The sequence below is a fragment of the Lentinus tigrinus genome (assembly GCF_003813185.1).
Source record: "Lentinus tigrinus ALCF2SS1-7 unplaced genomic scaffold L226scaffold_30, whole genome shotgun sequence".
Classification (NCBI taxonomy): Eukaryota; Fungi; Basidiomycota; class Agaricomycetes; order Polyporales; family Polyporaceae; genus Lentinus; species Lentinus tigrinus.
In genome coordinates, this window is record NW_027137939.1 from 249,430 (window position 1) to 262,776 (window position 13,347).

The 13,347-nt window shown below is 54.3% G+C and overlaps 5 protein-coding genes and 1 non-coding gene across 6 annotated transcripts; 4 read left to right on the forward strand and 2 right to left on the reverse strand.

Annotated features, from left to right (window-relative positions):
* Nucleotides 1–1,487: 1,487 nt before the first annotated feature.
* On the forward strand, nt 1,488–2,451 carry L226DRAFT_468862 (uncharacterized protein; the record flags this gene model as incomplete). Its single annotated transcript, XM_067676164.1, has 5 exons — nt 1,488–1,563; nt 1,611–1,725; nt 1,836–1,918; nt 2,015–2,058; nt 2,245–2,451. The coding sequence occupies 5 exons, from the start codon at nt 1,488–1,490 to the stop codon at nt 2,449–2,451; spliced, it is 525 nt and encodes a 174-aa protein (XP_067531905.1).
* Nucleotides 2,452–3,469: 1,018 nt separating this feature from the next.
* Nucleotides 3,470–5,512, forward strand: L226DRAFT_513436 (SET domain-containing protein). Its single transcript, XM_067678371.1, has 8 exons — nt 3,470–3,634; nt 3,695–3,818; nt 3,876–4,065; nt 4,113–4,276; nt 4,323–4,359; nt 4,417–5,022; nt 5,085–5,207; nt 5,261–5,512. Exons 1-8 carry the CDS (start codon nt 3,505–3,507, stop codon nt 5,432–5,434), a joined length of 1,548 nt encoding a protein of 515 aa, XP_067531906.1. The 5' UTR covers nt 3,470–3,504; the 3' UTR covers nt 5,435–5,512.
* A 744-nt stretch (nt 5,513–6,256) lies between these two features.
* L226DRAFT_591720 (cytochrome P450) lies at nt 6,257–8,640 on the forward strand (the record flags this gene model as incomplete). Its single annotated transcript, XM_067685616.1, has 14 exons — nt 6,257–6,401; nt 6,457–6,554; nt 6,608–6,699; nt 6,759–6,802; nt 6,858–6,955; nt 7,015–7,184; nt 7,253–7,503; nt 7,562–7,628; nt 7,685–7,879; nt 7,932–7,965; nt 8,025–8,248; nt 8,304–8,336; nt 8,407–8,435; nt 8,489–8,640. The coding sequence occupies 14 exons, from the start codon at nt 6,257–6,259 to the stop codon at nt 8,638–8,640; spliced, it is 1,632 nt and encodes a 543-aa protein (XP_067531907.1).
* Nucleotides 8,641–8,854: 214 nt separating this feature from the next.
* L226DRAFT_207621 (P-loop containing nucleoside triphosphate hydrolase protein) lies at nt 8,855–11,726 on the forward strand. The gene is made up of 9 exons (XM_067672878.1): nt 8,855–8,892; nt 8,951–8,972; nt 9,029–9,105; nt 9,164–9,485; nt 9,994–10,232; nt 10,288–10,486; nt 10,543–10,664; nt 10,744–11,063; nt 11,257–11,726. Exons 4-9 carry the CDS (start codon nt 9,191–9,193, stop codon nt 11,624–11,626), a joined length of 1,545 nt encoding a protein of 514 aa, XP_067531908.1. The 5' UTR covers nt 8,855–8,892; nt 8,951–8,972; nt 9,029–9,105; nt 9,164–9,190; the 3' UTR covers nt 11,627–11,726.
* L226DRAFT_207626 (uncharacterized protein) lies at nt 11,726–12,490 on the reverse strand. Its single transcript, XM_067672879.1, has 2 exons — nt 12,127–12,490; nt 11,726–12,059 (listed from the first exon to the last, which is right to left on the reverse strand). The coding sequence occupies exons 1-2, from the start codon at nt 12,343–12,345 to the stop codon at nt 11,820–11,822; spliced, it is 459 nt and encodes a 152-aa protein (XP_067531909.1). The 5' UTR covers nt 12,346–12,490; the 3' UTR covers nt 11,726–11,819.
* A 506-nt stretch (nt 12,491–12,996) lies between these two features.
* On the reverse strand, nt 12,997–13,092 carry L226DRAFT_t218. Its single transcript has one exon. It is a non-coding gene; the product is annotated as a tRNA-Pro (tRNA).
* Between the last annotated feature and the right edge of the window lie 255 nt (nt 13,093–13,347).

A 13,347-nucleotide genomic window follows, 5' to 3' on the forward strand; every position in this document is an offset into this window, starting at 1 on the left:
TACGCCTTGGAACGACACCGACCTTCCACGCCTCCACACTCTCAGTCTCTCACCATCAGCTCTATTCTTCGCGAGTGTCGTCAAATCTCTCACTCGAGTCCACCTCGTTGGGCCCGTCCCGGCGGCAGGAAACGCGTTTGATGCCTTCGTCGAGGCCTTCCGGCGTTGCCCGTTGCTCGAGAGCATGGCGCTGGCTGAGTTCGGTGTCGATGTAGAGGGCGCCTTTCCGACTGTTTCAGCGAGTCGGATCCACCTTCCTCACCTGCGCAAGCTGGAGATCAGTTACCTCAACGAAGAGACGCTTCAGCTCATTTCCCTCCTCCGCCTCTTCTCAATTTCCCGTCCTCTCCTCTACATCCTGATCGGGCACATTTCCCATCAGAGGGTGTCGGTCGGGTGGCGTGAGACCCTGCCCGGAATCTACCCGGTCTCGCGCATTGACACCGTATCACTCTATACTTCCTCTGACCAGCTCATGTTCGACGCCGCGCTCGAAGGGCGTAGCGGCGAGTCGATCTACTTCTATGAGGAGATCAAGAGGAGGATGACGTATGGCATGGTGGACCTCCTGTCTTTCTTCCGGGGGCTACCGCAGGGCGTACACACCCTCTGCATCGACGGCGGGTTCGAACGTGGCCAATCCAGACAACACTGGAAGGATATTGTCAATGCCATACCGGGATTGCGCACGCTTAGGATGACCGCATCGGCTAGAAACAAGCGCGACCTGGTAGAGGCGTTCCTCGAGCGGGCCGTGAGGTCGACCGCGGGCGGGTTTGTGGCGCAGGGATCGCGCTTCGAGCTGGGGTGGGTGTTGGAGGAGGAGCCCGGCCCTTCCGCTTTTGATGATGAGGAGGAACCGGCGGAGGTCGAGCTTGTCTCCGCCGTTCAGATCAGGAAAGACCTAGCGCTCCTCATGAAGTCCGTGTCCGCATGCCCTCGGGAACAGACGTCCTGCGTAACGCTCGGGCTGCATGTTAGGCCCGAGACGGAACTATTCGACGCTGTATGGGAACGCCATCAGCAAGATCCCAGTGGACAGGGTTGGGCGGACGCCGCGATGGATATACCGGCTGTCGGGAAGTTGGCTGGAGCGGTTGAGCACATGTGTCTCATCTTCGGCGAAAGCAAGCTGGAATTTGGCAAGCATGTCCGTGCTTGAACAGTAATAGAATACACTGTTGTTAGCAATTCCATCCACTGAGCATGCAGTGCCAAGTACGCAGCTTGGTTGGAGATAACATTGCGAACTCGGCAGACCAATAGGTGACCGTGGGCGCTGCTGCGCTAATGGAATGGTCCTATAGTAACCTCGGCTCCCTGGACGAGTATGGTTATCCGGTGAGCCCGATGCAGACGCCCGACGCAAGCGCGCGTCTGATTTCTACCAACAACCATCACCATCGCCGACCCCGAGACGGAGAATCAGATATAAATTGCTCTATGGCACTCTTCAATGGAAAGGGTGGGCATTTTTAGATCATATTATGCCATATATATTGATTATATGCGCTACAGCTTGCTTTAGTCCCCGTGTTCCTCCTACAGTTCAACGAGAATGGGGTGAGTTCTTGTTCTCCAGTAGAGGATCAAAACTTATTCTCTGTCAGTTCAAAACGGTGGACAGATTGCTAGTGTGAAACACGAAGATGCACATGCAACGCACGTCTTCTGCGACGGGAGCGACGACCCTTGGTTCTGCAGGTTAGTACAACACTCGACAAAGTGTGCTTCGGCGAAAATTAATTGTAATCGATCTCTAGTCTCTACAAAAGATCAATGGCGGTATGTTGATATGCTCTCTGGACCGGTCACGAAGTAGTCCATGAAGGGAGCTCGCAGATTTTCCACTGGTCTTGGATTTCCGCGGTCGTTCGCGCGCAGTTCCGTTTGCCGATCTCGTCGTATCTCATTGACGGTGAATTCGTTCACCATCCGTGCTGCGTGCATGTTAGACTCACCGGGCCTGATGAACAGCAGATGACCTTTTCCACGATGATACACTCGCATATAGTCACGACTCAGAAGGTTTCCAGCCGGAAGGCGACAGCCAGACGGGTTTCGGCGACCCTCATGCTGCGGCCGGATGGTCTCCTATGGAACGATACTCCAAGAACGGAGAAGAAAGTTTTGAAGTGATTCGTTGGCCCCACCGCGACGTGCTTCCTGCACCCGACGGCGTCGCCGAAGGAGATGTCTCCTTCGAAGGCAAGACCCTCGTCTTGTGAGTATTTCCGCAACAAGTGTCCCATGTCACTGATGCCATCTCGGCTCAGAGACGACCCGTCTTCAATGATACACTCACTGCCCACTAGTGGCATGTCTGTTTCCGAGGCTCTAGAGGCTTTGAAAAGTGTCTCTGTTGACGGAGTTGTGCAGTTCCTCCCAGGCACGGTGCACATGGGCAAGGAGTTCCGCTGCTCCTACGCTCGTGAGTTCCTCAGAGGTTAGCATAAGGACGCATGGGTACTCTGGACGGACAGAGGACTTTTCTTGGACTTGGCTCTGCGTACGTTTGCCATGGCGCACGGTAATTGTACACACGCACGAAATGCGACTTGTCATATATGATCTCTCGTCGATCAAATAGCATAGTCGTCTACATGTAACAAGTCAACATGGTGGTTCCTTGGGAAAAGGTCGGTACTGAATACTGATGTCTCGATGACAGTAATCTGCTGACGTTCAGATGTCCCCAGGGTTAACCAACACTGACGCGGCCAATTGAGGCGTCGATCAGGTCCTCCCCCGGATGGCTTCGGATGCCTGCCCACAAATCGTCCTTACCCACAAATTGTCATTATGACCTCGGGATTGTGGGAGGCCGCCAGTCCTAAACATCAAGCCCACGGCGTTGCCGGCGCAGTTGCGCTGCTGAAGAGTCAGTCCCCTGCCTCTTTCCCGCCATCTTCTCACCTTTTTCCCCTTCCCACCTCAACGCTTTATTGCTATTGAGATGCTTTTGCCCACAGGTCACGTCAACAAAATCCGTTACTAGACTTTCATTTGACCAATGCGGAGACGGTCTCTAAAACCCAGTGCGCACTTATAATGCGCGGATTCTCATCGTACTTGTATCCTCAGTGAATCGCTTGGCTCAAATTCCCTCGATGGCGTACGCTATTGCTCTTGCTGCGATTTCTGTCGCGTCGTACCTGGTGTGGTGGCTCATTCGAGACTACGTCGTATCCTCTCCCATCGACAGTATCCCCGGTTTCGACCTTCGGGCTCCATATTGACAGGTAGGCACGTTGCCCACCACACTTCGCCCTACACCTGACCTATTAATATCGCAGGCAACCTCCTGTAGATCTTCGTTCACGATAGCTGGGATTTTCTGATAATCAATGTCGAATTGGCGTTCAGTATGCCTTCCGAATTAGGATAATTGTTGCAGACTAGCGCCAAAACGCAAGTGGCCGGCGGCTGCCAGCGTAGACCCGAGGTTGCACCTTTCCTACGCTGATCTACATCTCGCCCCATACCTCATCCTCCTCCTTTTTTATGGGACTTGACATATTTTATACGTGGCTATCTGAGAATGAGGTACAAGTGCTACCAGGTGTTTCTATCTCTGAGAAGGACTCGAGCATAGCAGTTTTCTCCACCAAGACCTTCGACACATGTGAGAAATGTACGTACCTCCTATCGGCAGGTTTGCTATCATTTCATTGATATATTGATGTTCCAACAGTAGCTATAATACCAAAACGCGCGGTACTATCTACCAGGACGTGCGCCTTCTGTGAGCACATTTCGTGGGTTCCGTACGGACATGGCGCTATCCTCGCGTTATCGTTGGCGCTTTACTCGGAAATGTGAGTCAGTTTGTCGCTATGTCCGTGCTTCACACTGATTCGGTGAGCGATCCATAGTTTGAGGGGTGCCCAGTCAAGGTGGTTCGGCTATCTACAGTCACTTCCGGCGAGCATCGTTCCGATCGCAAGATTATGGGGACATCCTGCGGCTTTCGCAGACGACGCCGATGCGCAGGAAGCATATCGTTGGCTTCAAGGGACCGAAGTTCAGAGAGAGCTGCAGGATGATGAGGGAATGTCACTCCTTGTAAGCCATCTTCTCCGTCTGCCTGCAACACAACTCACCCGTCGTAGACAGAGATCGACGAGTACTACGAGTCTGATGTGGAGCCTCTCCTGACGTCACACAAATTAGGGCCGTCACTCTCCGGATTCCTTCGTGCATACTCCCTGGTGTGCTCTCGTGCTTTCCTCGTTGATGCCTACCACGGGTTGTCCATGGTGCCCGTCGCCGATGCGTAAGTACATCGTCTATCTTGTCGTCTCTCCGCTGAGACCCGTCAGATTCAACCATGAACAGAAAAATCACGTCCAGCTCACGGTGAGTGATGAATACACCCATAGCCGCACGCCGCTCATTCATCTTGCACCCTAGTAGAGCGAATACGACGTGTGTCCCGAATGCGGCTCCTTGGCAGAGTGTCCGCATGATCATGAGGACACTCCGGAAGGCGTTCGACCTGAAAAGCTAACCGAAGATGGAATGGATACAGTTGATATGGTCGCCGTTCGTCCGATCCCGGCCGGAATCGAGGTGTATAACACCTATGGGGCCCACCTCGGTAACGCCGCACTACTCGCACGATACGGTTTCATGCTGGATAGTTTCGAGACCGACAGGATTACCTTCGGTTGGCCGGGGTCTGGGCTGGTTGTGGAGGGTTCGCCGAATCAGTGGATGGAGGTCTACGAGAGCGTGAAAAGCGACGTCGGACCGGTCGTAGATGTCAGCTTGTCGCTTTATCAGTCCGGTGGCGATAGGGAAGAGCCCTCCTTGAGCGTCAACTCTGATGGGCAGGCGTCTCTTGGGATGTTCGTGTGGGCAGCCAGGAACATCGTAGCCCAAGAGCTTTCCTCGCAGTATCAATCCGGCACCAGAGCAGCCACCGTCGGGCTGATTACGCGAACGTTCAGCGTCCTCCTGCAAGTGGAGGTTCGGCGTAGGATGACGGATGTGGACGCAGACCCGATCACCGACACCGATGTCAGTACTGTTGTATTCCTGTCTTCACCTCGGCGATTCCGGCTTACCAACGGGGTTCACAGGCTCTCCAAGTTCTCGTACGTACCGCCGACGCTATTATCCACCTTTGTAGGGCGCGTCTTGCGCGAATGGGGCAGCCCGGGGATAGAGCAGTTACTCCTCAACTCCTCTGTGAACTTTTAGACGTAAGCGATGAGATAACGTGCGCTTTGATCGACATTGATTTGCGACATTACAGGTTCTACCGCCGGAGAAGTTCAAGACCCGATACGCCCTTGAATATCTTCTTGGCGAGCGCGCGATCCTCGAGGCATGCGTTGCAAATTGGGAGGAGTTGAGAAACTCTGTCGGGGATGCGAGTACACCGGGATCTACGAGCAGCTCGGGTGTCGAGGTGCCCAATTGCAAATGAGATGTACGTACGTGCGCTCTGAAATATACTCATACACATTGATCCCGTGTTCTATTTTAGTTCTGTTCATCCTACGTTAGATGTCCTTCCACAGTGTCACTAGGAACAGCTAACCTGCACATGCGCACAATATTGCATTGCAAGTGTACGAGAGTATTCTGATGCATCATTCCATCCGTGGTCGATGTTCCGCGTCTATGAACACCAGGATTACCCGACTATTCATCGGAGAACTGATTTGTTTTACGATTTGACCAACCACAGATGTTCTGGGCAAGCTTGGCAAGACGAAACATGGTCGGTACAGTGCTTGGGCATTTTGTGGATACTTACGCACAGGGAGACGTCCCGGAAATATCGCACGCCGGATGGTATGAAGTTACGATCTCGCGCCATTTACTGTGTGAGTCGCAGGCCGATTCATTCGGCAATACTATGCAGGAGCTCACTTGCGTCTGTAGAACCTCACTACATCTATCCTATCCTTTCGGTCCTTCCCATGAAGTCAGACACTCTTCATGCTATCCGATGACACGACGGTTGCTCTTCATGGCCCGTGCGCCTTCACGTCATTCATACCCCTTCTTTGGATGGGTGAACCATTTCACAGACGACGACAGCCGAAAGAGGGATGCAGCTGTTGATATTCCCGTCCCGCTGCTAGTCTACAGCTGCAATCTTGCCTATATCCGTGAGGTATAGGTTCATGGGGATGAGAATATTGTATACACCGTCGAATATACAGTTTCACAGCGCTCGGGAATACATATAAGTGAGTCCGAGTCTTTGGACGGCTCTGCATCCTCACCCTCCTCAGTCCTCATGATTCTGTTTCAGCTCGCACTAGTTCCGCTGGCGGTGGCGCTGTATGGCGTACTGTGGCTTCTCTGGAGATACTTCCGGTCTGTCTTCATCAGGACTCCCTTGGACAATGTGCGCGGTCCTCCACCTCAGTCTTTCGTTCAAGGTCAGTCTCTGAACCTCTGTCCGGCCGCCGACCCACTGACTGACATACAACATAGGGAACTTGATCCAGATCTTCGAGCGGCACGCGTCCGATTTTCACCGCTATCTCGAGCAGGATTTCGGTCCCGTCTCAACCCTTCATGGTCTCTTCGGTGTACGCTACTACCTCCGATAGTCATTAGTTGAGCGCTGAGACGATGGAATTAGAGCAAGTGGCTGCATATCTACGACCCCAGGGCAATGCACAGTATTGCCGTCAAAGACCGGGATGCTTACGAAGAGGTCCCTTTCTTCAGAGAGTACGTGCGTCAGTTTAATTTTGGAGTGTTTGGAAGATAACCGTCTCTTCACCTCCAAGGGGTAATCAGGTCATGTTCGGTCCGGGACTGATAGCTACCATTGGTATGTATGCATGATATCGACCTGGTACTTGCATTGTTGACGTTCACCCTTCTAGGCGACCATCATCGCAAGCAGCGGAAGATGCTCAACCCTGTGTTCTCCGCCAGTCACATGCGCAATCTCACGCCGGTTTTCTACGAGATCACAAACAAGGTTTGCCCCACCGGACCTCGCGCACGTTCGCTGTCTAACGTCTCGAAACTTTGCGACAGATGAAGAGCACTGTCACGAATCTACTTCGTGATGGACCGGCGGAGCTTGACGTCCTGACATGGATGAGCCGCACCGCCCTGGAGCTTGTCGGACAGGGTGGGATGGGCCACTCGTTCGACTCCCTCAACGAGAAACCGGAGAAACATGGGGAGCTTATGAGAGATCTTGTGTGCGTACCTTAAGCCAGCAGTTCTTTGAGCTACCGGAAACCCGCTAACGCGTTGAACCATTAAACAGCCCATACACGACAAAGCTTGTGGTGCCCCTTATGTTCTTACCATCTATCTCCTCGGTCACGACGCCTTCCTTTCGCCGTCGAGTCGTTGAGATGATCCCGTTCAAGAGCGCTCAGCATGTGCGGGAGATCATCGACGATCTCTACGCTACCTCGAAGTCGGTTTTCAATGCGAAGAAGTCCGCCCTCACTGGGGGTGACGAGAAGACAAAGCACGATGTCAGCGAGGGTAGGGACATCATGAGTGTATTGCGTGAGTGAGAATAGCGGTCTGGGTATACCTGGCACGCTGACTGCTGGTATCGCACCAGTGAAGGCCAATATGGCGGCGTCCGAGGGAGATAGGCTACCGGATGAGGAGCTTATCGCGCAGATGTCGTAAGTGTTTACCGATACTGGCCGGTGTTTGTATCTCTGACAGATGCGTTTGCTAGGACGCTTATTTATGCTGGAATGGATACTACCTCGAACGCAATGACGCGACTTCTGCAGAAGCTTGCAGAACACCCTGACGTTCAAGAGAAACTCCGTCAGGAAGTCATAGATGCACAGAACGGACAGGACATGGGATATGATGAATTGCAGCAGCTTCAATACCTCGATGCGGTTTGTCGGGAGACTTTGAGATTGTGAGTTGTCACCACCTTGCCTAAACCACGCGTCTCACCACATTGCCTCAAGGTATCCCCCGGTGCCTTTTGTCTGCAGGGAGTTAGTGGACGAGCTTTATCTCGGCAACTCGCTGCTGATAACGTATACCGCAGGGCTTAAAAGGACATGATCCTTCCACTGTCGCAGGCTATTCGCGGTGTCGATGGCCAGATGATGAGCCAAGTTCACGTCCCGAAGGGAACTACGGTCGTTGTTGACCTTCAAGCGAGCAACCGAAACCCTGCACTCTGGGGCGAAGACGCGTATGAGTGGAAACCTGAGCGCTGGCTCGCACCGGTGCCTCAAGCTCTCGAAGACGCGAATATTCCGGGAGTCTACTCGCATCTGTGCGGAACTCTTCTGGTCTTGAGGTATGCGCTGAAGCTGACTTCTCGTTTGCAGGATGACGTTCTTTGGCGGACAACGGTCCTGTCTGTGAGTATTCTTTTCCTCTTCACGCATTCGTTCTTGTAGTTTTCTAATTGGTTGTCCTTCCATCTCTCAGTGGGTTTAAGTTCTCTCAACTCGAAATGAGTGAGTGGTCAGTACCGCCCTTGCTGATTAGACTCAATTCTTCTGGCGGACAGAGGTCTTGGTTTCCGTTCTACTTTCAAGCTTCAGATTCTCCCTGACGGGCAAGCCAATCGTTTGGAACAATTCCGCTATCACGTACCCAACAATAGGTACCGTCAGCTTGAAGTCCGAGTTGCCGTTGTTAGTCGAGAAGCTGGAGCTGTAGTTTCATGACAAGAATGACGACTGTCGGCTGTATTATAGGATAGTGAACAAATTCGTGTTTATCGAGATGAAGTGCTTAATGGTATAGATGAGAGAATCGTTGATCTCTCTTCACATTCGAGTTCATGCTTAGTACGTAAGGCTAGTAATTCGGCTGTCCGGACCGAGCGCCGAGAAAAACGTCTGTGGCTTTGCCCGCTCGATCTCTATGATCCCTCCTCCCTTGTCTTAAAGAACATTATGGCACCAAATAGTGTGTAGTCCAGAAGTATGACATCTCGGGTGCTGATTGACAGACAGAACATCGCAAGTTCGACGTTCCGAGCCGCTCGAGTGAGTTGTATGTGTGGTTCATCCCGAGTCTAGACATCGCTGATCGCGCTTCGCAGAGCTCAAGAAAGACCCCGGTGTCCCTCGTCTCCCTAGTTTAAAGGCTCGAAATGCTGGAAAACAGCACCTACAACCTGTATGTATCGAAACTTCAATATCGCAGAGCTCACCAGTGGCTCAATCTGTCGGACTAGCCCCCTCGTCTCGACCCGGATGCGCAGATGGCTTCGGAACCCACCCTTTCCACCCTCGCCGCCCTCGCTGCCTCCTCATCTGGGGTGGACGACGAAGCGTACACTGCGGATCCAACCTCTTCGCGTGGCGCTCCCAAGACGAAAGAACAACTCCGCCGACACTACATCCGCGCGCTGCACAAAGTGATCGACGAGAGCGACATCATCATCCTCGTACTGGACGCCAGAGATCCGGAAGGCTGCAGGAGTAGGCTCGTGGAGGAGGAGGTCAGGCGGAGAGAGGGCGAGGGCAAGCGGTTGGTCTTTGTCTTGAATAAAGTGGGTGAGTGCTCCTTTCGTGCTTACCGAGTCCATCCCTCTCCATACTCCTTCGCGCCTGCGCATCCACCCCGTACATATATCATTCCCTTACCCATGCTCTCGCAGAGCACTGCTCCTGTGCTTTTGATCCCGCCCGAGTGTGCAGGTTGCGCGCATGTCATCCGCTGATCTTCCGCGAGCACCATCAACGGGACGTGTCGTATAGCCCTCCGGCTTGACGCAGGGAAGGCCATCGATTTTACTGGTCGTTCCTGCTTATGCGGGGACCCTCGTGCGTCTTGAGGTCAGAACTTCGGGCATCTGTCTTTCCGAAGGTAGATCATTGCGCCCCTGTCCGTGTTATGAGAAGCGTGCTCTGCGTGTGCTTCCAAGTGCAACGTCCCAAGTGTCTTTCGGCCGTATCGCGAGCAGGGCGGTGGTTGATGGGCAGCTGGTGTCGAACACAGCGTTACTTTGCCCTTCGCTTCAACATGCACTGAGTACTGTCTCTGACATATTCCATCTTCAAGATCTTGTCTCGCGAGACAACGCAGAAGCATGGCTGCGTTATCTCCGACACAGCACACCGACCCTCCCTTTCAAGTCCGCCGGAAGCCATCAGCGATCCAACCTCTCGTCCTCGACTGCGCCTGCGCTTCTCCGGCTGCTGAAGGCCTACAAGCCGAGCGTGCAGAGCATCACCGTCGGCATCGTCGGATACCCGAACGTGGGGAAGAGCAGCCTGATCAACTCTCTGAAGCGTTCGAAGGTGGGTTTTCCTCCATATGCCACCATCTCACGTGTCTGAACACCCAATGATGTAGGTCTGCGCCGTCGCAGCGCAGCCGGGCCACACCAAGGAGCTGCAAACCATACAGCTTGAACGCGGTCTGAAGATCATCGACTCGCCTGGTGTCGTGTTCGATGATGACGCTTTCGACGATGGCAAGAGCCAGAGGAAGAGCAACGTCCTCCTGCGGAATGTCGTCAAGGTCGAGGATATCGAGGACCCTGTCGCAATCGGTACGTATAGCCCTGCACTCGTCTCGCCGCTGTGCTCACCCGCTTGCGTCGAACAGTCGAAGAGATCATCGCCCGGACGGACCACGCAGTCCTCAAGAAGCTCTACAACGTCGAAGACTACGCCTCTCCGCTCGAGTTCTTGACCATGGTCGCGCTCACAACCGGCCGGCTTCTCAAGGTACGTCCGTTGGCACCTCCTCTCCATCTTCCCCTCGATCTGCATCCATGGCTAATCTATCTCACCATCTCGATTGCAGGGCGGCACCCCGGACATCCTCGCAGCGGCACGCCAGATCCTTACCGACTGGAATCACCAGAAAATCCCGTACTTCTCGTCCCCACCTGAGCTCCACCCCTCGCTCGTGCCCTCGACCGTCCCCGGAGGCAGCAATCAAGTCGCGCCCGGCGCGGAGACCGTCGGCCAGGCGCAAATCGTGACCGAGTTCGCGAAACCATTCACGCTCGACGGCTTGTTCGGGGCGGCGGATGCGGGTGCGTTCGGCGCTGGAGCAGACACGGAGATGGCGGATGCGGTGGGAGATATGGAGGGCGAGGCGGAGTCAATGGACGAAGATGGGTGAGTCTATGTGCTTGTTTTTTTTGGTCTTCTGCTATATGTGCACTATATCAATTACATCGCATCTGGGCCGTGACTGCGTGTAGTGCTCTCTTTCGCTCGTGGTCATTGTCTAGTGCTCACTCCGACTCTCACGAAGCTGAAGCGTTCCCTCTTGTACTATCTAGCTAACAAACATCACTGCATCCCTCAGGAAACAAATGGAATCGGATGATCTCGCCCCACACATTCCCCGCAAACGCTCGCGCTCCCCGTCCGTAGCCTCCTTCAGCACCGTCACCGACGCATCCCATGCGACACCAGCGCAAGCGCAAACAAACGACACCGCGCGCCCACCCGCTCCGAAACGCCTGCGCCGCTCGCACGACGTACCAGACTACCATGCGCCGGTCGACGAGCACGCACGACGCGCGATGGCGAGCGCGAATCCGCTCGGTCGGCGCGTGCTCAAGAGAGAGGCGAAGAAGGCGAGGCGGGCGGCTAACCGCGCGGCGTTGCAGCATGCGGCGCGGGGCATGGAGGTTGATGACGACGCGGGGCTGGAGGCGACGTTCATGTCCTGAGCTATGGGGCGGGTGTACGAGTGCCGCGGGTGCTCCACGATCCTTTCTTTCTCTCCTACGCCCTTGTACATCAATCCATGTGTTCGCGTCTCAAAATTAGGTTGGAAGAGGCGAAGAAACTCCAGCAACCATCCAATACAAGACATGCATTTTCCATCTCTTCACCAGGTCTCCATATGCCCCCGCGACACCCTCAAGCATGATTCTCGAAAGAATGCTCCACGACGTACAGTGGCTCCCAGCCGTGGCGTATAGCCGTAACCCTCAAGTTCATGTACTTCCACGTTCCATCCCGGTTCCTGCCCACTGCAACCCCGCGGTCTGTCTGTGCTTCCTGGTTCCCATCCGTCGCGGTGTCGTACGCTTCCTTCGCAGGCCCACCTCCGGTGACGACACCGATCTTCGGGGACCCATGTTCAAGACATGCCCATCCCTGTATGCGTCAATGTTAGCATCGTGGTGGGGACATAGTCCGGGGACAAGTAGGGAGAGATACGCACGATTCTGAACACCACGCTGTAGAGCCACCGGTCATCCCGGGTGGTATACACGCGGAACTCAGTCGCCCCGCCGACCCCAGAGGTAGACCCAGCGCGGGCGGAGTTGCGGCACGAGAACGTCATCTGGCCGTAGGGAGCGACGTCGGTCGGAGCGTGATAGTACTCTCCGGACTGGAAGTACGACCGCTCGACGGTGATCTTGTATGGGGTCTTGTTCATGATGGTAGCTTGTAGCCAGCGGTGCGATTCGCGCAGCTCCGCAGGGACACGGGGGAAGAAGTCATCCTGAAATGTGAGGCGTCAGCAGAGAAGAAGGCCCTAGGAGCAGCTGGAATGCGTGCCGCGGACGCCTGGTCGATCGCTGGGGCGACGTCCAAGGAGTTGAGGAATGGCGCGGTCAGTGCAGTCATAGGGAATCGGAGGAAGGCGGGAGCTTTCTCGTCAGCTCATTTCGGCGAAGTAAACTATTTACACCGATGGTTGAACTTCTGTGCTTCAAAAGCAGGACATCTGACCACGAGTCCGGTGGAGACCAGATATTGCGCTGGCAGGAATCAAGCCCAGCTCGTTAGGTTCGTTGAAGTCGAAGACGTAGTGCGTACGTCTATGTGAGGTACGAACTGTATCATCGGAGCGCGATTACGGTACGAGATAGCTCGATACAGCAGCGAAGTCACCTGTACTGAACTCGGACAATACGAAGTCCGGCCACTCCAATACCTTGAAGTACTACACTTGGAAGCGCAACTGCCTCCAAAACGCAGTCACCATGCTTCTGGACTCGACGAGGCCTGTACCGACGGTCGGTCCGTTCGAGGAGTGACACCGCCCTCGAGGGAGGAGTCCAGGCTGCATAGCCGAAAACAAAAAGGGCCCAGCCGGGAATTGAACCCGGGGCCTCGCGCAATTAAGGTGATAAACCTGGGAACTCCCGAAGCGCGAATCATACTACTAGACCACTGGGCCGCTCCATTGTTTAGATCTTTAGAATACCGTGTCTATTCTTTTGATCGAAGGCAAACCGTCGTTCCCGACTCGTAGACTCAAAAGCGGGCTTCCACGTTGTCGCTCCCAAGTTATCGAGACGTACTTCAGTAAGTCGTTCGTTTTCTCTGAACATGTTATATGTGCGTCATCAATGCATCAAGATCCACCTCAGCAACATTTCAGGTACTCAGGCGCACCCATCTACGGGGACACCACTGAACTCGTGAGTTCCTC